The sequence below is a fragment of the Pelodiscus sinensis genome, chromosome 7 (assembly GCF_049634645.1).
Source record: "Pelodiscus sinensis isolate JC-2024 chromosome 7, ASM4963464v1, whole genome shotgun sequence".
In the NCBI taxonomy this organism is placed as follows: Eukaryota; Metazoa; Chordata; order Testudines; family Trionychidae; genus Pelodiscus; species Pelodiscus sinensis.
Window position 1 is genome coordinate 6,448,326 of NC_134717.1, and position 24,706 is coordinate 6,473,031.

At 42.3% G+C, this 24,706-nt stretch overlaps 1 protein-coding gene across 2 annotated transcripts in view; it reads left to right on the top strand.

Annotated features, from left to right (window-relative positions):
- The first annotated feature begins 11,753 nt into the window (after window positions 1-11,753).
- The window catches only part of PTPN4 (protein tyrosine phosphatase non-receptor type 4), a 216,263-nt gene continuing 203,310 nt past the window's right edge, over window positions 11,754-24,706 (top strand). The window contains exon 1 of one of the 2 annotated variants that reach the window (XM_075933064.1): window positions 11,754-12,281. Coding sequence is in view for 1 of the 2 variants with exons in the window: in XM_006137719.4 (XP_006137781.1) it covers window positions 12,615-12,657 (43 nt within the window). In the remaining variant the exon portion in view is untranslated. Of the gene's footprint in view, window positions 12,282-12,315; window positions 12,658-24,706 lie in introns of those variants that run through there. The other variant, XM_006137719.4, reaches the window with a different exon arrangement.

Below are 24,706 nucleotides of genomic sequence, written 5' to 3' on the forward strand. Positions count from 1 at the left end.
GGATTTTGGTTTGTTTTGCTTCAGTAAGGACCCCAGAACAGGCCTAATTTATTTATCATATACACTTGTCATACAAGAAAGCCTGTGCAGAAATGCTTGGTCTAGCCTGCATAAGCTGAGAGGTAATATGATCCTATTCTGGTTTGCTAGGAGTATATTGCACAATACAAAATATTTACAAGCTAAAAAGCTTTGGCAGACTTCCTGAAAGCTGCACTATGTAACACTTCCCGGACTGGTGGTGTCAAAGGCTCACACAATACTAGAGAAAATGATGTTAGGCTATAATATTATTTGAATGGTAACCATGCACAGTAAGATTCCTGGAATGTATCATTTAATGTACAGCTTCTCCTGTTAGTCATGCCTAATTTTTGCTTCCTAATATGAAATTCATAGGAAAAATGAATGAGCAGTCCCTTCTATTGAGGAATATTCTGGTCTGTAAATTTCAGATAGTGCAAAACGTTCTCAATAAACTATTACACATGTTAGAATGTTTATAAACTGTGACTCCACTTGAGCAATATCAATACTATACAGTAGTATGAAATCTCAGTGCCTAGTTTTAATTTCACTCACGCTGCTGTAAATCGGAAGTAAATGATGAAGACATTGGAGTTTCATCAGTGTAAGAGATATGAGAATCGGATTCTCACTGTACAGTGATATAAAAAAACCAAATGTAGACGTCTGATAACCCAGAACCTTTGGGACCTAGGTGGTGCCAGAATATTGGATATGCCGGACTATCAGGAGGTACTATAAATTGGTTTTATATATATATATACAGAGAGAGAGAGACAGAGAGAGAGAGAGAGAGAGTATATTCTGTATATAAAGTGTTTTTAACCCTTTTTATTGTAGCACAAGCACTCTCCAGCGTCACACGATGCCAGTGGCAGCCTGACTCAGTCCCGTCCGGTTTCGCTCAGTTGAGCTGCTGCCGCTGCTCTTTGTGACTCGTTTTTTGCTGAAGCTCGTTCACTAGGCTCTTGCCATTTTGATGCCGGACTATCAGGAGTGTCGTACAATTGGATGCCGGATGATTGGAGTTTTACTGTAGATAGTCCCCGTTCATTTTAAATACGTTATTCTGCAGTAAACGTGTTATTTGGCTCAATAAATGTTTGATGGTCTCAGTGTAGCATCTAGTGGAGAGAGGTTAAATCACATAGCCAAATCACTGTGGCTATGTCCACGCTACAGGATTTGTGCGCAAAAACAGCCTTTTTTGCGCAAAAACCCGCGGAGCGTCCATACCTCAAGACTACGTTTTTGCGCAAGAAAATCTACAGTCAATCGACAGTACAGTGGGCTTTTTGCAGTGTAGATATACCTCCTTCTATGAGGCATAACTCCTTTTTGTGTAAGAGTTCTTGTGCAAAAAGGAGTGTGTGGACGCTCAACTGGGGTTTCTTGCGCAAAAAGAGCCTATCTGAAAAAGCACAGGTGTTCTGATGGCCATTGCTTTCTTGGGCAAGTATGTCCATGCACGTCTCTTTTGCGATGCGCTTTTGAGGTGTGGATGCGCTTTTGCGCAAGAAGTTTTTGTGGAAGATCTCTTCTGCAAAAGCTTTTTGTGCAAAAACACTGCAGTGTAGACAAAGCCTGTGAGCACAAATAAGACATAAGTGGGTGCCTTGAATATTACATATTATAGGGATGAGAAATGCTGCAGTGTGCAGAATATTCACTTCCCCAAAACTTTCAGCAAAAACTCAGAGGATTACAAAAAGTGGCTACAGTTAGCTGTTTAGAGTGAGGGTCTTGTAATCCTGGAGGAGGATGATGATAAATCTGGCCAAAATCCAGTTCAAACATGGCTCCATGTCTGATGCACATAGACAGGCTGGAGGTAAATTGTCCTTTGAAAACTGCTCTCCCTCCTTTTAATTCTGATCTCTCTCCTGCACTTGCACAAGTGTTTCCATGTTGGCTTATAGTCAGCTTTGCTTTTCATCCCTTTCTGCTGAATGCTGTTTTCATCCTATCTGCAGAACTGATCTGCAAAGGGACAAATTCTGCCTGATTTCTAACCTGTACAAAGCTTGTCAATGTTAATGCAGTGATGGGTGCATTGAAAATATCTAGACAATATTTGGTTCATTGTGTGTGCTTGGCTAAAGACGAACCTCTCCCACCCAAACCTCTCAGCCAGGAAATTTTGGGTTTGTGCATAAATGGGTTTTTACTACATCCCTCATGGCGTTAATCCAGAGCTAACATACTTATTTTTACTCCTATCATTTCCCAGCAGTTCCTGGATAAAATGTGGTAATCAGTGCCGTTTTTCTAACGATAAATTGTCCATAAAGCATGGGACTAAACTAAGTTGCAAGTTAAAAATCATATTTGACATCTCTCCTTTTTTTTCTGAACAGCATTAATATTCATAGAATCATAGAACCATAGAGCTGGAAGAAACCTCAAAAGGTCATCAAGTCCAGCCCCCTGCTCTAGGCAGGACCAATCCCAACTAAATCAACCCGGCCAGGGCTTTGTCAAGCCAAGACTTAAACACCTCTAGGGATGGAGACTCCACTACTTCCCTAAGTTACCCATTCCAGTGCTTCACTACCCTCCTAGTGAAATAGTTTTTCCTAATATCCAACCTGGACCTCTCCCACCTCAACTTGAGACCATCGCTCCTTGTTCTGCCATCTGCCACTACTGAGAACAGCCTCTCTCCATCCTCTTTGGAACCTCCATTCAGGAATTTGAAGGCTGCTATCAAATCCCCCCTCACTCTTCGCTTCTGCAGACTAAACAGATCCAGCTCCCTCAGCCTCTCCTCATAGGTCATATGCTCCAGCCCCTGCATAATTTTGGTTGCCCTCCGCTGGACCCTCTCCAATGCATCCACATCCTTTTTGTAGTGGGGGGCCCAGAACTGGACACAATACTCCAGATGTGGCCTCACCAGAGCCGAATAAAGGGGAATGATGACATCTCTGGATCTTCTGGCAATGCTCCTCTTAATGCAACCTAATATGCCATTAGCCTTCTTGGCTACAAGGGCACACTGTTGACTCATATCCAGCTTCTCTCCACTGTAATCCCCAGGTCCTTTTCAGCAGAACTACTACTTAAACGGTTGGTCCCCAGCTTGTAACTATGCTTGGGATTCTTCCGTCCCAAGTGCAGGACTCTGCACCTGTCCTTGTTGAACCTCATCAGATTTCTTGTGGCCCAATCCTCCAATTTGTCTAAGTCACTCTGGACCCTATCTCTGCCCTCAAGCATATCTACTTCTCCCCCTAGCTTAGTGTCATCTGCAAACTAGCTGAGGGTGCAATCCATCCCCTCATCCAAGTCATTAATAAAGATATTAATAAAGATATTTAGAAACAGGGCTCAGCACGGAGTCCTGCATAAAGATACTTCACTCCAGGAGTAGCACCAGAAGGTGATGTGACTCAGTGACAGTCCTCTGAGGCACAATTCCCTCCCCTGTTCTCCCTTGTTGAAGGAAGATTTGCGTTTTGCCTTCCGTCTCCAGCAGCAGCAAATTATGACGCTGCTAGGGTTTGCCAGGTGTCCGGTATTGAACTGGACAGTCTGGTATTTTCGCCTCCTGTCCGGTAAAAAAAATTCAGAAAATACCAGACACCTAAAATGTCCGGTACTTTCTAATTTTTTCCCAGCCCAGAGGCAAAAATCCCAGGCTGTCCAGCTCAATACCGAGACAACCAGGCAACCCTAGTGCTTACCGGGATCCACAGGGAGGTAAGGGCCAAAAAGCCTCACCATGTGGTTTTTAAAGGGGCCACAGTGGTTTGGGGTTTTTTTTGCTTAACAACTCTCAGGGTCAACAAACTTTTTCCTGGCGTGGGTTTTGTTGTTGTTGTTTGGTATTTTTTCTGAAACCATCCGGCATCCCTAGATGCTGCCCAGATTGGCTAACTGATTTGGCTGGTACATTAGTGGGTGCAGAGCCTTATTCAGGCCATGTTTACACCAGGCGATTATTTCAAATTTACTAAGTTTGACTTCTGGGCACCCGATTTTACAGTCAAAGTTCCGTGTCCTCATTATGGGGAAGAATCAAATATAGTCTGAGGTAGCACGTCCACATTAATGGAGCCTGCCTCAGACTCAGAGCCCCAGGAAGCGCTCTGGGGAGCTGCAGGAGATCTCCCGGAGGCCAAATAATTTAAATAGTGGCACCAGAGCATCTACATTAACGTTATTTCGGACTTCAGGAATAGCGTTGCTCCTTGTGAAAAGCAGGACTGCAGAGTTTGAATTCCATGGCCCCTTAATCCAGAATAACGGGCTTGATAGTATGGATGCATCGCTTAGAAAATCAACCTTGAGGGGGCTAATTTTGGACTAAAAACTCAGAGACTTTCCTTATTCTGTCCTACTCACTCCATGCCCACCTGCCCTGAGCAGAACAGCACCTACTTCTGTGCTCTATGATCCAACATCCAAGTAACCCGGAGTACAGGCAGTCCCCGACTTACGCGGATCCGACTTATGTCGGATCCGCACTTACGAACGGGACTTTTCTCGCCCCGGAGCTCGCGGGCAGCGGGACCGCCCAGAGCGCAGCGGTCCCGCCACCACGTCCTCCGGGGCGAGAAAAGCTGCTCCGGGTCTCCCTGGTGTGCTGGGGGGGACTCCCCCCCAGCACAGCAGGGAGACCCGAGCAAAGCCGCAGAGGCGCGGGACCCCGCCGCCTCTGCGGCTTTGCTCCAGGTCTCCCTGGTCTGCTGGGGGGGGGGGCGCAGCTAGTGCGCCACCCCCCCCAGCAGACCAGGCTTTTGTTGTGGACGCCTGGGGTAGAGCAGCTGGGGTGCTGCTGTGTTGGTCCTGGGGGGACCTACCCGGCAGCGCCCCAGCTGTTCTGTCCCAGGCTCCAGATTCAGCCGCTGTTGAAACTGATCAGTGGCTGATTCCAGGAAGCTGGGGGCAGAGCAACTCTGCCTCCGGCTTCCTGTAGTCAGCCCCTGGTCAGTTTCAGCAGCAGCGGCTGCATCTGGAGCCAGTTCCGAGTTACATACAAATTCAACTTAAGAACAAACCTATAGTCCCTATCTTGTACGTAACCCGGGGACTGCCTGTATATGCAGGAGTATACAGGCAGGGATTCTCACTTCTCTGCATAGTTATATAGTTTGTCACAATCTATGCCTTTCTAATTTATTTGTTTAAATGGTTTTCCTATCTAGTTGTCAGCTAGCAACTAACTGTGGGCTCTGATTATAATCAGATTCTGCAACAATACACCAATGTATAACGTATAATGATTCTGCAACAATACACCAACAGGAATCATGATTACCTACATTGCATACTAAGCACCAGGTGTGATGAAAGTACAGTGGGGATACATGAACCTCATCTTTTCATCTTTGCAAAACACAAGTAAGTACAGAAGCAAAGCTCTAGCTATTTGTCTCCTTTTCTAGAAGTGGTTTTATTTATGGATGTGTCATTATTGTCAATGCCAAGAATTCAAAAAAATCAAGAGCCAAGTGTTCAAAGATCATGAGATTAGTTTAAAGACTATAAGATTTCAAATCCATAAATGAATTGCATTTTTATTTCCCCTCTGGTTTTTGGATGCTTAGAAATAACATTTTCAAGCTTTCTTTCTGCAGTTATGAGGCTTAGAAACAAACTTTTTTAAAGAAAACAAAAGCTGAGATTCTCATATAATAAAATAATTCCAGAAATTCTGTCTTTCAAACTAATGAATTATCATGAGACTTGCAATAAAACAATGGGATTTGGAAAAACTGAATTCTGGTTATAAGGGGATATGTGTCTATATTCGAGATGTATTCCACTAGAATTGGCACTAGTGGGCACCCTTGTTGCTGGCATCATAAAAAGTCTGAAGGACTGAATGACTCTGGAAAGTGAACTACCCTCTGACCTAGACGGTGGTTCCTCCGTGATAATACTGAAATACATTGGCAGGCCGGTTGGAGGGAACTCATATCGTATCTGTTCTGTGGGGAAAGAATGGACTCCAGTCTCCAGGTGTGTCTGTCACCTTTCATTGACTTCTGTGTCTTGTGACTCCTTCCCTTCTCAGGGAGCGGTCATTGTTGTTCCTGAGGTGGAGTCTCCTTTTAGGGTTTAACACACAGCACAAAGGTCAAATAGACTCACACTTTTATTGGGTTATATCTCTCTGTGGTTCCTGTGTGTTTGGTGAGATGGTGGCATTGAAGTTTTTGTATTGAGGCCCCAGGCATTCCACAAAAGTTGCCTGGTACCTTTCACCAGTTTTAAAAGTTTAGCATATATATTTGTAAACTAAACACAAATAATTGGTTTTGCAGACTATGGTTATTAACACCATTTTCACTCAGCAGTAAAGTGCAGAGGACCAAATATGCTATAAATCCTGACACCTTCATTTATTTTGACTTGGTCCATTTCTTTACAATATGGCTGTTTTGGAAATTTTACTGAATATAAAGTAAAAACCGTAAACATTAAATAAGCCATGAAATGAGTAGTCTAGGACTTGAGGATTGAAAACAATTTGTACTGTTCCTAGAAGAACTCAACTGGTCAAAATTCCTCTTGCTGATTTTAATTACCTTGTGGTGAAACCCAAATGTAGGCAGTTCAGGAAATAGTTTGCAAACATGTTTTGGTTAGCTAAGTTGCTGATGTGCAAGTTTTTGTCTTCTCTATAAAGGTTGTTTTTGGATGGATTTGGTACTGTGCACTCAATACAAAGTAAAACAAAGCTACCATGGTCACTATACTGTTTTCCCTCCTCCTCATAATTACTGACATACAAAACCAGTTTATTTCTGGGAGACACATAACAATCCAACAGAGAAGAAAATCCTATGAGCGCAGTTACATTTCCGAGTGTGTTTTTCCTGGGGGGAGGAAAGGGGGGAGAGAGAAAGCTTTCAGTTGGTACTAGCTGTTGGCAAACAATGTAGACTACAAAACCTCAGCTGTGAAACTGCAGAGCTGGTGGGAGGTGACATCTGGTCTTCCCTATGTTTCACATGAATGAGTATTGGCTTCTGCGCACACTTTTAGGAAATGCCTGCAGAGAGGGCAAAGAAGCCAGGAACTACAAATTTTAAAAATCCCAAAGAACAATATGGGAGGGGAGCCACGTCTCACTTTTTATTTTATATATTTAGTGTTTTGATCAGGCTTCTCGGGGTTTTTTTTTTGCATGAGAACGGGCATACTGGGTCAGATCAAAGGTCCATCTAGCCTATTATCCCGTCTTCTGACAGTGCTCGATGCCAGGCGCCCCAGAGGAAGTGAACAGAATAGGTGATCATCAAGGGCTTGTCTACACTGCAGATAAGATCTAGTGAAGACCAACTAATTCAAACTGAGGGGGCTCCCCCATCGGCTCCGGTAGTCCTGCTCCTCATGAGAAGTAAGGGAAGTCGACGGGAAGGTGTGCACTCATTGACCTTTCACTGTATGGACAATGCGAAAACTCAATTTAAGATATTTCAACTCTTTCTAGGTAATTAACAGAGCTGGAGTTGTGTATCTTAAGTCGACTTTCCCCTTTAGTGTATACCAGGCCCAAGTGATCTATCCTGTTGCCCATGCCCAGCTTCTGACAGAGGCTTGGGAACACCAACTCTGCCCATCTTGGTTAATAGCCAGGGTGGATCTATCTTCCACGAATTAATCTAGCTCTTTTTTGAACCCTGTTATAGTCTTGGCCTTTACAACATCCTCTGGCAAGGAGTTCCACAGGTTGACTTTGAGTTGTGTGAAGAACAACTTCCTTTTGTTGTTTTAAACCTGCTATCTATTTCATTTGGTGACCCCCTAGTTCTTGTATAATGGGAAGAAGTAAATATCTCTTCTTTGTTCATTTTCTCTGTACCATGGTTTTATAGACCTCTGCCATCATATCCCCTCTTTGTTGTCTCTTTTCTAAGCTGAAAAGTCCCACTCTTATTAATCTCCTTATATGGCAGCTGTTCCATATGCCTAATAATGTTTGTTGCCCTTTTCTGAACTTTTTCCAATGCCAATACCTCTTTTTTGCTTGGGAGGGAGTGGCGTGTGATGCAGAGAGTCAGGTAAGCACCTCCCCCCGTTTCCCTTCCTCCATCCCCGCCCTGGGAAAATCTTTAATCATGTGTGTGTGTGTGTGTGAGAGAGAGATTTTTTGGCTATTTGCATTTTTTTATAAAACCAAGGAATCTGGAGTTTTCATCTACAAACTATTAATTTCAATATGCTCATTGGCATTTTTTTGTGTCTGTGAGTGGCAACTCCCCCGCCCCCCGAATAAAAATAATGTTTTGAAAATTAGGCCCTTTAGGACTATTTTTATTAAAACTCTTTCTTTTTTCCTCCTCCCAGATTTCAACAAATTTTGTGACAAATAAACAGCAACAATCAGAAGCCTCCAGTTGTGATTCTTCACTGGACTGCTTAATGCAGGAACTAGACAAGGGGGAGTGTCTTTCTAAAGGGTGTAGTAAAGTAGAAACCACAGTTATGGGCTTGATGTACAAATTACTGGGTGAGGTTCTTTGGCCTGTTGTATTCAGGTCAGATTATCACAACAGTCCTTTCTGGCCTTAAAATATGTCTCTATGAAAGCAGTTTAGCTAAAAATAAGAACATTATGGTTTTTGACCCAAACATCAAACTAAAGCGCTTTCTTTAAGATTAAAAAATATGTTAGTTAGCTTTTTATTTGGGTTTTTCATTTTTGTTTTCCACAGGTTCTGGATGTGATTGGAAGCAGAAAGGCTGAAACAGTGCTATACGTTATTCTCACAGTTTTTCTGTAGCAGCCAGAAATATAAAGTAACAAATATCCCACAAGACAGCAATGTCTTCATTAATTGCCAGTCATATTTTATACAAGAAAAAAGCTAAATGTTTGATATAATGGCTATTCAATAGATATTTGTGACTCAGTGGTCTCATAAACAAAAATGGGAATAATAATAGCTTACATTTATAAAGCATAAGAACAAAGGAACGGCCACACTGGGTCAGACCAAAGGTCCATGAAGCCTAAGATCCTGTCTTCCAGCAGTGGGCAATGCCAGATGCCCCAGAGGGAGTGAACAGAACAGGGAATCATCAAGGCTATACCTACACTACGTTTTTTTGTGGAAGAGGTCATGCAAATGAAGCGCTCATTAGCATTTGTTCACACTTCGTTGGCATAATCTCTTCCGATCCGTTTTGTGCAAGAGGTTTTTGCGCAAAAACAAGCAGTGTGGACGTGTCCATTTTGTGCAGAACCCCCTTTTTGTGCAAGATCCTTATGCCACACTGTCCATTTTTGCGCAAAAACCTCTTGCGCAAAATGGATTGGAAGAGATTATGCAAATGAAGCATGAGAAAATGCTAATGAGCACTTCATTTGCATTGCTTCTTCTGCAAAAAGTTTGTAGTCTAGACATAGCCCAAGAGATCCCTCTCTTGTCATCCATTTCCAGCCTCTGACAAACAGAGGCTAGGGCCACCATCCCTACCCATCCTGGCTAGTGGCTACTAGCCTTTGGTGGACTCAACCTCCATGAATTTATTTAGTTCTTTTTTGAACTCTGTTAAAGTCCTAGCCTTCACAACATCCTCTGACAAGGAGTTCCACAGGTTGGCTATGAGCTGCATGAAGAAAAACTCCCTTTTGTTTTTAACCTGCTACCTATTAATTTCATTTGGTGACCCCCTAGTTCTTATGTTATGAAAACAAGTAAATAACTTTTCCTTATTCACTTTTTCCATACCAGTCTTGATTTTATAGATCTCTATCATATCCCCTCTGTCTCCTCTTTTCTAAACTGAAAGGTCCTAGTTTTTTTAATCTCTCTTCATATGGCACCCATTCCAAATCCCTAATCATTTTTGTTGCTCTTTTCTGAACATTTCCCAATGCCAATATCTTTTCTGAGATGAGGCGGCCACATCTGTATGCAGTATTGAAGATGTGGGTGTGCCATGGATTTATATAGAGGCAACAGATATTCTCTGTCTTATTCGCTATTCCCTTTTTAATGATTCCTAACATTCTGTTTGCTTTTTCACTGCTGCTGCACATTGAGTGGATGTTTTCAGAGAACTATCCACAATGACTTCAAGATCTCACTCTTGCACATAAAGATCTTTGATTAAAAATTATGTATGTATAATATGGCAGTGTTTCACTATGGTATTGTAAGGAACAGGGCACGGTAGATAATGGTGGCTAGCATTTTTAAATATTTATCACATTTTTTATCCATGGTAAGATCACAGAAAAGTAGGTGGAAAAGAATTATTAGATCATGAAATCCATCCTCTTGCAGCAGCATACAGGTCCTGTTACAATAAAGCACTTACAAGCGTGCTTAACCTTAGTGCATATTGAAGTCTATTTCTGTTTAGCAGTAAAATCTGTGCCGGCATCCTACTGGTTTCAATAAGGTTTAAGCACACAGCATTATAGATAGGTCAGACCAGAAGGGACCTTGATAGGTCATCTACTTCAGCCCCCTGCACTGATGCAGAACTAAATATTATCCAGATCATCCCATTTTTCTAATCTGTTCTTAGAAATCTCCAGTGACAGAGATTCCACAATTTCCCTAGGATATTTGTTGCAATACTTATCATAGAACAGTGTTTCTCAACCACTGGTACGAGTTCCCTTAAAGGGTTCTCGAGAGAAGTCTTGGGAGTACGTCACCACAACTGAAATTTGGAGAAAACTGAATTTTTGTTTTAAGTTTTACAGCGCTTTATTATTTTTGTACTTTTTACACCCAAAAATGTCATCACCTGTCCAGCTATGATTAAGTTGTTTAAAGAAATGTATTGCAATGGTAGAAAAAATTTGCGTGTGTCTGAAAGCTGTAGGTACTTATATTTTTTTTTTAAAAGGGGTACTTTATAAAAAAAAGGTTGAGGAATACTGTCATAGAACACTAGAACTGGAAGGGACCTCAAGAGGTCATCAAGTCCAGTCCCTTGCCCTCATCCCATGCGCCATCAAAGAGCATCGCTGATAGACGTTTATCTCTTACCCTTAGGAAGTTTTTTCCTATGTCTAATGTTGCTGCAATTTAAGCATGTTACTTCTCATGTTCTCAGTGTATGAGAAGAATAATTTGCTGGTTTTCATAAAGCTCTTGGATCCTGGAGTCCTCTGATTATGGAAGAATTTGAGCTCCTTGCCCCCTTTTAAAGGACTTTTTTAGTTCTCATAATGCAAAGCAAAGTTTGAAAAAAATGGTCAAAGTGCACCTAATGATCAAAAGGGGGAAGGCAAATAAAAGCAAATGCATCCACATTTTAAAATCTATTAGGGAGGTTATTGTAATTTCTGGAGCACTGATTCATGACTTGTTAGTGTCTCACGTTAGCAATTTAGAATTAAAATTTGCAAAAAAAAATGGAAAGCCCCTCAAAAACACGTGCAAAAATCTGGAACCGGAGCGCGATGTAAATGTATCTGCCAGCAGGTGTCACCCAGCTCCCTGACACAGCCACTCCTCCCCCGCCCCCCTTTGCGAGAAGCCCTCAACTTGCTCCAGGGAAGCCTCAAAGCACGGAACGTAAGGCGGGCTCTTTCCCGGACTGACCGCTCAGAGAGCCAATCCTCTGGCACGCCTCAATAGGCGTGACCTTGATTGAGCGTAAACTCTGCCAATCAAAGTTGCTAGAGGATTCCCGCCCCGGACTAGTCGGACGGCTACTTTCGACGGACAGGCAGCTCAACCAATCCCTTGGCAGAGCTTGGAGCAGGAGGCGGGAGCCGTTCTTTCAGCTCTCGCGAGATCATCCTTCCCTTCGCTGGGTGACTGCGCAGCCGCCATGTTGGTTGCTATGCTGCCTCTGAGGAGGAGGAGGGAGGGAGGCCGGGCCTGAGGGGAGGAGGCTACTGCCCCCCCCTTTCCCCAAGCAGCCTCCCTCACAGCGGCAGAGAGCCCGCTCGCACGCCTGCTGCCTCCGCCCTCTCTCCGTTCACCCCCCCACAGGAGACCCCCCCCCGCTGAGCGGGCGGCGCCCCTTTCCCCCGCACTCGTGCCGCCCCGTGGCGGCGGTTGGGGGGGCGCCCGAGAAAGGGGGGGAGGGGTTCGGCCCCCCTCCCTCGGCCCAGCCGCCGCGACGCGATGTGCTCCTCGCCGCTGCGGCTGGGAGCGGGGCGGCGGCGGCGGCGGCTCCCGTGAAGGCGGCGAGCGCGCCCCGGGGGGTGCGTGTGGGAGCGCGCGCGGGTGGGGGGGTCGTGGGGCGGCAGCGGCGAGCCGAGCCCCGCGGGTCCCTCCTCCGCGCCCCTCTCGCCTCATCTGGAAGGACGCGGCTGTTATGTGAAGGTGAGAGGCGCGCGGGGCGCTAGCGAAGGGGGGGGGCGTTTTCCTTCTCCTGCCCCCCCCCGCAACACCCCAGCTGCGAATGGAAATCCGCCCCCTTGAGAGCTCACCAGCGTGCGTGGTTCTGCTCCCCCAATTCCTCTACCTGGCCTCATGATTTCGGAAGAAGGCTTAACCCCCCCCCACACACAACACACTCCACGGCACACTAGGGGGTTCAGAAACGCCATTCAGAAAAAGGGGGGGATGAGGAGGATCGGGGCGTGTGTTTCTCAGCGATCCAGCTGTGCAGGAAGCTCATGAGGTTTCTTGCAACCAGGAATTCTTAGCTTTGGAATGGATTTAATCTTGAAAACTGTCCTAGTTCCTAGGTGCACGGGTAAGTTTCATTGGACAGGAAAAATGCGTTCGGGTGCAGTCTTTTCATTCCCACCGTCCCTTGTGTTTTTTAGTCTCTCCCTGGAGCAGAAAGCCTTTATAATCTCCCACATCTTGCATGCAAGGGAAGCTTTTATTCTTGCTGGTGATGGAAAACTCACGAACTCATTGCACTGCCATTTGGGAAAGGAAGAATGTTGCCTGCTGGGTTTTTTTTTTCAAAGCAAGGCTTTTGTTAAAACTAGCTAGTTGCTGGTTTACACGAAATATTCCAGTTGCTTAAGCAAGTGCGTGTTTGTAATGACCACTTTTTTTGTGCCACTGTTCCTACAGTACTAGTAAAGGATGATTTAAAGAACCTAACTTTACAAATTTAGTAGAGGATGATTTTAAGTTAGACACTGGTGGCGAAGCTACAATAGCCCATGCATGTTGTCATTTTGTGTATTTCTCTTGCCTGAACTAAACTCTGATATGAATGGTAGTGAGGTTTTATTAAGTGTGTGTGTTTAACTATTGATACTGGTAAAGAAATGCTTTGTAATGGAAGGAGTTACTGATGTGCTGGATGGTTCTGAGTTAATTTCACGTTAAATGTATTGTAGTAATTCATGAGTATAATTTAAATTGGATTTTTTTTAAAACCAGATTTCTTGTAAGATAGTTGTATTGTGCCAAAGCTTTTTCAGTTTGCTGACTAAACATTTTGTGGGTGCTTTACTTTTTACAGTATTTCTTGCTTCATTGATCTAAAAAGTTACTTTTTTCCACTCCCTGTTTTTTATAGCATAAATCTCAAATTTGTTATGCTTCATCATCAAACTGAGCAGGCAGTCCTTGGGGAGGGCTCACACTTCAATATATACACAATCCCAGAAGTATTTATGGTTTACAATCTCAGAAATGCAACTTTGTTTACATAGCAAGAAGTGATTTTGAGTATCAATTTTAAACATTTTAACGTGAACAAGGCATTGCAAAATAGATGTTTAAAAAAACCACCAAACCTCTTTACTATCTTTAATTTTTCAGTTTCCTTGCATTTTTTCAGAATTTTTTTCTTGTCTTTTGTCATCTCTTTTGCCTGCTTGAAGATGTTGCAAAAATTGAAACCTTTATGAACCTTCTTCAAAAACGTGAATGTGCTGGTGTATTGCTTTCTTTGTGGCTCATTCCCTGTGTACTTAGATTCTGCTTTGTTTGTGGTTTATAATGAATTTGGAATAAATCTTACTGCTTTTATTAGGTAGCTAGCGCCACAAAATATATGCATTCTTTTAAAGTTGTTAACTTTCTAATTCCTAATTTAGGCTGAATGTAAAGACAGTATTGATTGAACACCCTTGCTGAAAATACTTTCAGGGTTGGATGTACTTGAAATGTTCTCATGCTAAAGTTAATATGAACTGCCCTTCTTTAATAAGTATTTACAGATTATTATTATTAGCGATTGTATTTATGAAACAAAAATAAGAAAACAAAACCCTAGCCTGTTAAAAGTAATGTGTTAATTGCTGCTTTCAGTGAATGAATCTCTAATATGGGATAGAGGGGTTATTTATTAACTGTTAAAATGTCACTTTAATTAGCATGGTGGTGGTGAATATATGGCAAGTGTACGCCTCCCCAAGTATTGTATTTTTGTTCTGATTATGCAATGACCTCTGTGCAGGCAAGGGTTCCACCTACACTGAAGTAACATTGCAGCATTTAGGGCCTTAATGTTCATTCTAGAAAGACTGGGCCATTATTTATTGTGAGCATTTGCTGCTAGAGAATGGTCATGTTTAACACCTATGCCTACTTGGAGTCATGGACTAACCTGGAGTTAGAGAGCTAAAATCAAAAGCTTGAGGTGTGTAAAAGATTAGGTACATTGACTACTTAGTTGTTCAAAAAGTAATGTTGTAGCCACTTTTTATTTTTGTTGCTTAAATCAGTGGTTCTCAACCGGGGGTATGTAGAGGTCTTCCAGGAGACCCATCAACTCATCTAGATACTTGCCAATTTTTACAAAAAGCTTATGATGTATTAGTGAAGTCAGTAAAAACTAAAATTTCATACAGAAAATAACTTGATACTGCTATATATACTATACACTGAAATGTAAGCACAGTATTTATATTCCAGTTGCTTTATTTTATAATTGTATTGTAAAAATGAGAGAGTAGACAATTTTTCAGTAATAGTGTTCTGCGATACTTATGTATTCTTACGTCTGGTTTTGTAAGACAGTAGTTAAGTGTGGTGAAATCTGGGAGAGTGCAAGACAAGTCAGACTTCTGAAAAGGTTACAGTGGTCTGGACAGGTTGAGAGCTACTGGTTTAAATTGTGCTCCAAAGTCCCAGTCACAGCCTATTGTTGGATCCTGACACTGTTGGTTGGTTGTCGTGGAAACACGTCAATTAAAATATCACAGAGCCAATATCTAGTTAGAGTATAAACACAGTTTTATTTCTTAATTCTGTAGCTAGGAGGATCTGAGTATCTCACACATGCTTATTTTTTTTAAGGAAACCTATTCATATATAGTCTTTGAGCATTTTTTTTTTCAAAAAGTCACTGCCATAAGCTATAAATATATTGGAGTGGAGGACTTTCAAAACAAAAATCAAAGTCAAAGTTAAAGTTAATCATGCCACCATCTCATTAGGCAGGTGGTGTTTAGCATGATGGTGGCCCTTTCTTTGGAAGGCTTTTTGCTTTAAGTTCTGTGATCTGAACACAGCAGGTGAGAAGTAAAGTAGGATGGCACAGGTTGGGCCTTTCTGGACCAGGACCCTCAGGACTTGACTGGGCCCGGACTTTTCTGGACCAGGGAAAGTTATTTCTGGCTCCCTGCTTCTGCCTCTTCTCTCCCCCCCTCCCCCCATAGGGCTTCCTGGTTTCCCCTGCAGCCCATTTGAATGAGACACCACTCCCCCCTTCCCCCTATGGGCTGCCAGCTGAGCTGTGTGCTAGCTCCTGTCACTCCTCCTCTCTCCTCCCCCCACTTCCCCGTGCAGCCCAACTGAGAAGCGCACCAGCTCCTGCCCCTGAGTCCAGCTGGGCCCCATGTTACCCTCTCCTTGTACAGAGCCGGGCTCCCAGCCCCCACTGCTGCACTATGGGACACTCTGACCCTGGAACATCTGTGGTCCTTATGGACCACAGATGTTACCAGACCCCAGAGAGTTACGGTTTATAGAGGTGCAGCCTGTGTTTTAACCCAGTGGGTGTGGCAGATCAAGATTAATGGAGAGCTTAAATTACTTGTGAAAGCTGGTATGGGTAAAAATGTAAAGTGAATGTTTAGATTGGATTGAAACCTGATTTAAAAGTAAGTAAAGCTATACATAAAATATAAAACAGGACTATGTAGCACTTTAAAGACTAACAGGATGGTTTATTAGTCTTGATGTTAGTCTTTAAAGTGCTACATAGTCCTATTTTTTGTTTCAGCTACACCAGACTAACACGGCTACATTTCTATCACTATAAATAAAATACCCTATTAGTGTATTGTTTAATACTGATATGTAAAATAAGCTTTTACTTTATTATGTAGAATGCTGCTAACAATTGGTTTGTATGGTGCATCTATCTTCTGTTCCCACTTTTCTTTAAATTTGAGGCAAGATCAAATGTATTGCATGCCTTCACATCCTGCTTCTGTACCATCTCATTTGCACCCATATCAACCATAACAGTTATTAAACTGGAGAATCTTTCAGCATATGCACATGAATGTGCTTTCTTTATACACCACTTTCACTCTCATGCTACTGCTGCTCAGAAACTGATGGAAGGGCTTGAAGTTCTCATAAGTTTTTTTTACTATGCTTCTGTTTGCAGTTCTGTGAAAGTGGTGTGCACAGTAATAGTACAGTGTAATTGCTTGCAGTGGTGGAGGGAAACTGAAGGCGGAGAGAAGAGGTAGTAAAAATTATTCGTGTGAACGGATGGTAGAAGTCAAAATCATGAAGAGGAAGACCAGGATCAAACATAGTATTTCCCATCAATGTTCTCGATGATCTTTTAATCTGGAATATTTCTTTGGGAATGGAAGCGAAGTCTTGTCTTCCCCTTTAGTGACCTCCATGTTGTTCAGACTAAAATTGTAGCACAGTAATAGTTTTAACCTAGTCTTTTGGAAATTACTCTTGATTTCAAAATAGCATCAACAGACATGTACTGATTACATGGTTTCTCTCCAGCCCTGAAATTTATTATGACTGGCATGACTAAGGAGTAATTTTGAGATTTCCATGCTATGGCAGCATCATCCTCTTCACAAGTTAGGCATCTACCTTTATACCTGGGGTCAAGAATGTTAGCAAGAAAATAAGATGAAGTTAATGCTTGATCCATTCACTTTTAGTTGAACTTTCTGGTGAGTTTTTATTGTCAATGTCTCTTGAAGTGTATCAGCAATTTCTCTGAAGTTTGTTAAGGCTATAGAAGGAGAAGTGGAAGAAACCTTGAAAGGTCATTAAGTCCAGTCCCCCTGCACTTATAGTAGCACCAAGCATCATGATCTTACAAATCTCCAGTGATGGATAATGAGCACATTTTCTACATTCCTCTTTTATCCAATGTTAGATACTTTGCATGAGATATTTGCATTTATTTAATTGTGTCCTCCCTCCCCCCAGTTTTATGTGTTTATGTTAAAAATAATTAACCACAGAATTCCATTAAACCTCTTGAGAGAGAGAATTAGTTTGGATCTACCTGCTGTCTTCACTGAAGCTGAAGCAAAATGGTTGGCACAGAAGCATTTTGTGACTTCAGTGACATCATCTTTTTTCCTAGAGAATTCGTACTTAAGTCTCTGATGAAAAGATGCCTTAAACGGGCACTGTGGCCATATGTTAAGGGGCATCCTTCCTTTTTTTTTTCTTCTGAGTATTTTCGTGTCTTAGCCACTGTTGCAGAATTGTCTATCTGCACATGTGAAAGTTGAATGTTGGATCATAGTTGACTAGGGGGCTGTGCAGGAATGTTTTTAATATACATATAGAGAGACATTATAGCTTTCACTGCCATTTCTTTTAAATATTCTTTTGTGAGGATATTTCCTGATGTATCCATTGTTTCTGAAAGAGAGGTAACCCCATCTTCTGTTGTCACCCAGCCACACCTTACTAGATCATTGTGTACATTGCTCCACCCATTATAGATTATACTGGCAAATTTCCCTTTCCCCCCAAGTATTTCTTGCACACTGTTAAAATTCCTTCTTGTACACTGTATCTAGCAACCTTCCATAAGTGTCTGCTCCAGTGGTAGGATTGTAGCCTAGTCTTAAAGGCTCAACTATGTCAATGAAAGTGTTTATTAACAATTCAAAACGGAGAATTTGTGACATAAATGAATTGAGCAGTCTTTTCATCTAGGGTGTCTTGTTGGTATTTGCTTGTTCTTATTACAAATCCATCCATGGTGGTGATTTTACTGGATGATAGGGATGTGAATAGGTAACTCATTAACCAGTAAGCATCACTTTGTATTAACAGGTATCCAGGAGCAGCCCCCCCTTGCAGGAGGAGGGCTGCTTCAGCCTGTGGGGATTGGGAGCCAGCCACCCCATGAGCTGGTCTGTTGGCTCCTGCTGCTAGCCTCCTATTGGAGGAGGGGGGAGCAGCTGGGGTGGGAGTGGGTTCCTGCTTAATTGGTTAACTGGCTAAACCTAAATTTTAATGGGTTAACTGATTAATTGGGATTTTACATCCCTACTGGATGATTGAAATCTTCTGCTTACTACTGATGCTTTGTTGTCTGAAATACGTTTAGTTGAAACATTGTTGCTAAAAGTACCAAATTACTGACCTTGAAATTATTGCAGACAGTCTAAGTCTCATGCTTAAATGGGATTCTACAAAAATTCAGAAATGCTTTTTATAGAATCATGGAACACTGGAACTGTAAGGGACCTCAAGAGGTAATTGAGTCTGGTCCTCTGCCCTCAAGACAGGAGCAAGCACTGTCTAGATGATTCCAGATAGATGTCTATCCAGCCTGCTCTTAAATATCTCCAGTGATGGAGAATCCACAACTTCCCTAGGCAATTTAACCATCTTGACAGGATGTTTTTCCTAATGTCAAACCTAAACCTTCCTTGCTGCAATTTAAGCCAATTGCTTCTTGTCCTATCCTCAGAGGCCTAGGAGAACAATTTTTCTCCTTCTCCCTTCTGAACTGAGCCGTCGATCAACTGATCTCATCTTCTATGATGCCACTGATGAGCGACTAAACCAATCCTTGATCGGCAGAGCCAATTTCAGATGTCACATAGATAACCGCCAACCGCAGGCATAGTATGTTCTTTTCAGATCCTACACTTTTCCTGTAATGCCTGGATACACTGATTCTCAAAGCAATTAAGAGCCAGTGCAATGATTTTTCCGCCATCATTGGGAGATGTGCCACATGACTTCACGTTGGCCTTTAAGATGTCTTTATAGCACTTATACTGACAACCGATAAAGTGTTTTCCATGAGCAAGCTGGCCATAGAAAGACCATCTTCGGTATGCACGTATCATCCATCCGCATAACATGACCAATTCAGCAAAACTGTTTATTCACAAGCATTGCTTCCATGCCCATCACACCACACAGCTTAAGAACCTCCATGTTAGGAATTTTGTCCCACCAATTCATGTGGGTAATCTTCCTCAGACAACGCATATGGAACTGATTAAGCTTCAAAACATTGCGACGATATATTGTCCATGACTGCGAGCCATACGGCAGGATATTCAGGACAGCTGCCTGTTAAAAAGCTACCTTGTTATGGAGTTTGATACCATAGTCATTCCATAGGCGTTTGGTTAGTTTTCCAAAGGCAGTGCTGGCTTTGGCCAATTGAGCAGATACATCATGATCCACGACTATGCTAGAAGACAGTACGCTTCCTAGGTAGCAGAACTTGTAAACAGCCGTAAGGACTGTACCAGCAGCAGTGATCATTGGAGTGCTGGGCTCTTTCCAAACAGGCTGAGACATAACTTCTATCTTTCTGAGGTTCACTGAGTCCAAAGCGGTGAGCAGAAGTAACAAAGCGATCAAAAATCTCCTGTGCACAGGAGCTTCCTTCTTGTAACACCGTTTTAGATACCTGAAAACCACAATCTTGTCCCCTCTCAGTCTTCTCTTTTCTAAACTAAACAAGCCCAATTCTTTCAGTCTTCCCTCATAGGTCATGTTTTCTTAATCTTTAATTATATTTGTTGCTCTTCTCTGGACCTTCTCCAACTGGACACAATACTCCAATTGAAGCCTAATCAATGCAGAGTAGAGAGGAAGAATGACTTGTGTCTTGCTCTCAATGCTCCTGTTAATGCATCCCAGAATCATGCTTGCTCTCTTTTTTTTTTTTTTTTTTTTTTTTTTCAACATTGTCATACTGTTGGCTCATATTTAGCTTGTGGTCCACTGTGACCCCCTAGATCCCTTTCTGCAGTATTCCTTCCTAGAGAGTTGCTTCCCATTCTGTGTGAAACTGATTGTTCCTTCCTAAGTGGAGTACTTTGCATTTGTCCTTCTTAAACTTCATCCTATTTATCTCGGACCATTTCTCCAGTTTGTCCAGATAATTTTGAATCATGACCCTATCCTCCAAAGCATTTGCATCCCCTCCCAGCTTGGTATCATCTGCAGATTTAATAATCATGCTTTCTATGCCATAATGTAAATCGTTAATGAAAATATTGAACAGAACTAGTCCCAAAACAGATCCCTACGGAAACCTACTTGTTATGCCCTTCCAGCATGATTGTGAACTGTTAATAACTACTCTCTGAGAACGGTTATCCAGCCAGTTATGCACCCACCTTCTGGCTGCATTTTTTTTTCCAGCAAGGATGCAAATCCGATTCCAAATTACCTAAAAAGCTAAGACTAACTGAGCTTAGAGTGCGCTTAATTTTAGCGTACGCTCCTTTGAACTCACTAGGGATGTTAGATATTGGGTAATTAAATAGTATTGTAACCACATGGAATCTTAGTGGTTAAGTGACTATTCGATAGTCCCCAGGAGCGAGGCTGGCCTAATAGAGGCAGCAGCGCAGGGTGGCAGGGGGAGCCATTCCAAAAACCAGCTCCTCATGCAGACCTGCTGCCTGTCACCCTGCACTGCTGCTTCTGATACAGAGGTGGCAGAAGCCCTGTCCGTGCAGGGTCCAAGTTCCCCACGGACAGAGGCTGTTCTGTGGGATGTGGAGCAGCCTCTGTGGGGAACCCCAACCTCCCATAGACAAAGGGTGCTTCCATGAAGCAGCTTCTTCTCGTGATGGGCCCAGGATTGCCACAGACAGAGGGTGTTTCATGCAGCCTCCCCTTCCGTCCCTTCTCCCTTGCTGCTGCTTCTCATAGAGGCAGTAGTGTAGGTGGGGGAGGGCAGGTGGCACCATGCAGCTGGAGGGTACTGGCTTTTAAGCCAGTTCCCCCTGGTACTGTTTCCTGCTTTCCCCCCTTGCTGCCTGTGATACAGGCTTATCATTTAATCATATATTTGACTATAGATTGACATACCCAGAACTCACTAGCACTTGTATTTGTGTTCTGAAGAAAAAAAAATAAGATGGAGTTCCCTTGGGAAAGCTCAGTTATGCTGAAACAAAATAGTGAACATCATCTTTATGGTCTGTGACAATTAAGTTCCAAAATAAGGGGCATGTAATATAAAATAAAAACTGATGGTGGCAATTGGAAACTCTAGATTTCTCCTTAATGCAGCTTTCTGTATTGTATACTGGAGAGGTAGATTCTAAACCTAGTTAACTAGTTAAACAAACTATAAGGATTAAAAGCTTCAGAGGGATAGCTGAGTTAGTATGTAACAGGAAAAAAACTTAAAAAAAAACAACAAATAGACTAGTAGCAACTTAAAGACTAACAAACATGTAGATGGTATCATGAGCTTTCATGGGTGCAACCCACTTCTTCAGATGACTAGAGTGTTAGAAGTCCAGATCCAAGAATAAATATGGGAAAGAGGGAGGGGAGAGGGGGAAAAAAAGAGGAAAAAATCAGGGAGAAAGGAGGAAAAAAATAGACAGTGAGTAGATGGTTCAAATAATAACAGGCTGATAAGAACAATTAGCACCTCCATTGTTTTGTTTGGTTGGTTAAGTCGTTAGGATGTGGAAGGTAGTGTGTGAGCCAGCCGATGTCCTTGTTCATACCATTTGCATAAGAATTAAACTTGTAAATGAAGTTAAGTTCCAATCCTTCTCTGTGTATTTGGCTTGTAGAATTGGCCTGAAACAAAACGGTGACGTGGAGATCCATTAATGAGTGTCCAGGCAGATTAAGGTGTTCTCCAACAGGTTTTTGTGTATTGCCTTTTCCGATATCTGATTTGGGTTCATTAATTCTTTCCTGTAAAGAATGTCCGGTTTGGCCAGTATACGTGTCAGTGGGGCATTGTTGGCATTTGATAGCATAGATCACAATAGTGGATGTGCAGTTAAATGAGCCTCTGATTTGGTGGCTGATGTGGTTGGGTACAGTGATGAAATTGCTTGTGTAGATGTGTGGGCAGAGTTGGCACCGGGGCTGATTGCAGGGGTGGGTTCTGGATGATTATGATGGAGGTGTGTTGTGTGGTTATTGGAAAGAATTTGTTTGAGGTTAGGGGGTCTTCTGTAAGCGAGAATTGGTCTTTCCTCCAAGGCCTCTGAGAGTGTGGGATTATTTTCCAGGATAGGTTGTAGATTGTTGATAATGCGTTGGAGGGGTTTAAGTTGTGGACTGTAGGTGATAAGTGGAATTTTGTCGTTTTTCTGTTTTTTGGCCTGTCTTGAAGTAGTGCTAATTGGAGGTGCTAATTGTTCTTATCAGCCTGTTACTATTTGAACCATCTACTGACTGTCTCTCTTTTTTTTTTTCTCTTTTTTTCTCTCTCCTCTTCTCCCCCCTCCCCCCTTATTTATTTTTGGACCTGGACTTCTAATGTTCCAGTTATCTGAAGAAGTGGGTTGTGCCCACGAAAGTGCATGATACTATTTACAGTACGTGTTTTGTTAGTCTTTAAGGTGCTATAAGGATTAGCTAAGCTAAACTTTTTTCCCCTTAGAAATATAGCAAACAGCTTGGCAATTTACATGTTAAATTGCACTCTACTAAAAGGCATAGAGAGGGTCTTGAAGAAGACTTCATTTGTAATAATTCATTACAAAGTGAATTATTTAAGTTACTAACCAGTCGATCCACATTGTTCTTCAGAAATATCCGCATCTTCATCCACATCATTTTCTCTTGCTAAGCATTTTCCTTATGTTTCATTCTTGCAAGTAGGTCATGCATTTCCTTCTTGCACTGCTTACATTTGACACGATTTTTTTTTTTTTCCAGCAAGGAACAAATTTCTTCAGAATATTCCCAGATAGGGTTCCTCTTACGTCCAGAAGCAATGACAGTTTTCCTGTGGCAAAAACGTGAGGGAATATAGGAAGCCGAATAATGTCTTCCCCTCTCCCCAGTCCACTGCACTGTTCCTTTTTATGCTACCTCTGTCCTTTCCTTATATATTATTTCTCTGCCTCCAAGGCAGTGTTTTAACTAATTCCTCTTCCATGCTTGGAGTATGTCCACCACCACATGAGTACAGAAAAGAAAATTCCTATCCAGCCTGTCTGTCTCTTTGCACATGTGACTTTAATTTGTTGAGAAATAGAAAACCCAGAACTTTCAAGAACCAAGAGTTGGTAGGTAGGCTGGACAGACTAGAGCCATTAGTTCATTTTTATGAGACTGTAAACTTACGTTTAGCATGTTTGTGATGAGATTTAATTGCAAATTATTTTTTAAACGAGAAATTTCATATTTTTTTAAATAAGTCTGATTTAAGTTTAAAAATATCAGTTATTTTAAAAAATTAAGTAGCAATAAGCTATCCTCCAGTCATCTGGTATAGAAGCTGATTTAGATAAGTTACATACCACAGTTAATAGTTCTGTAGTTTCAAATCTGTGTTCCTTTAGAACTCTTGGGTGAATACCATCTTGTCCTTGTAACTGTCAATATTATTTTCTTCTGAAATTTTCAGTTTAATTTCATTTAATTATTCATAGTAACATAAATGTATTACCTAAGATGCCCTTCTTCATTATAGGAATGTGAACAACTAGTCATTCTCCCCACCCCCCCCATCACAAATAGGCAGCGGGGGGAAGAAGGGGGGGAGAGTAGGGGGCACTTCAAAGTGGCAGTGCTGCATGGAGCCTGGGTCCACACAGTGCTGCTGCTTTGAAATATCTTGTGCAGCCCAGGGCCAGCTGTGGCTGTCAGGTTCCTTGCTTCATTTCAAAGTGGTAACGCTGCACAGAGCCCAGGATCAGCTGGGGACTCCTCCACTGATCCTGGGCTCTGTGCGGTGGTGCCACTTTGAAACATCGCATGGAGCTTGATGCTGGACTCCCTATGGTGTTTCAAAGTGGCAGCGCTGCATAGAGCCCAGGGTCAGCGGGGGAGTACTCCGCTGATCTTGGGCTCCACAGGGCACTGCTGCTTTGAAATGCCACGTGGAGCACAGGGCCAGTGGGGGACTGCCCTGGTGGCCCCCTGCTCCACAGAGAGCTTTCGCCTTTGAAGTATAGCAACAGCCCTGGGGCTGTTTCTGTACTTCAAAGGTGGAGGTTCCCTTATCGACTAATCAAATAGTTGATGGAAATTGCATCAACTATTTGATTAGTAAATCGAAATTTAACATCCCTACTTCCATTAGTGTTTATGCACTTCAAATGTGTATGTGTATAAAGTTGTCACATTTCCCCATTTTGGTCCCATTTTAGCCAAACTCTGAATATTTATTTTAATATTTCGTACTAAATCTGTCATTCCAGTTCTAAAAGGAAAACATTAACTTTAGAGGCATTAAGTTAAAAAATGGAGTTTTATGTACTTATGCATACTCATGAGTACTCCTGGCCAGGTGTTGTGGTTCTACAATCTTTTTTCCTATGCTTTTCTCTTCCCACATCTCTCCCCGCTATGTCCTTTAAAAATTTATTCTCTCTTACTCTGTGAAAGACCTGCATCAATGAAAATAACTACACAGGAGA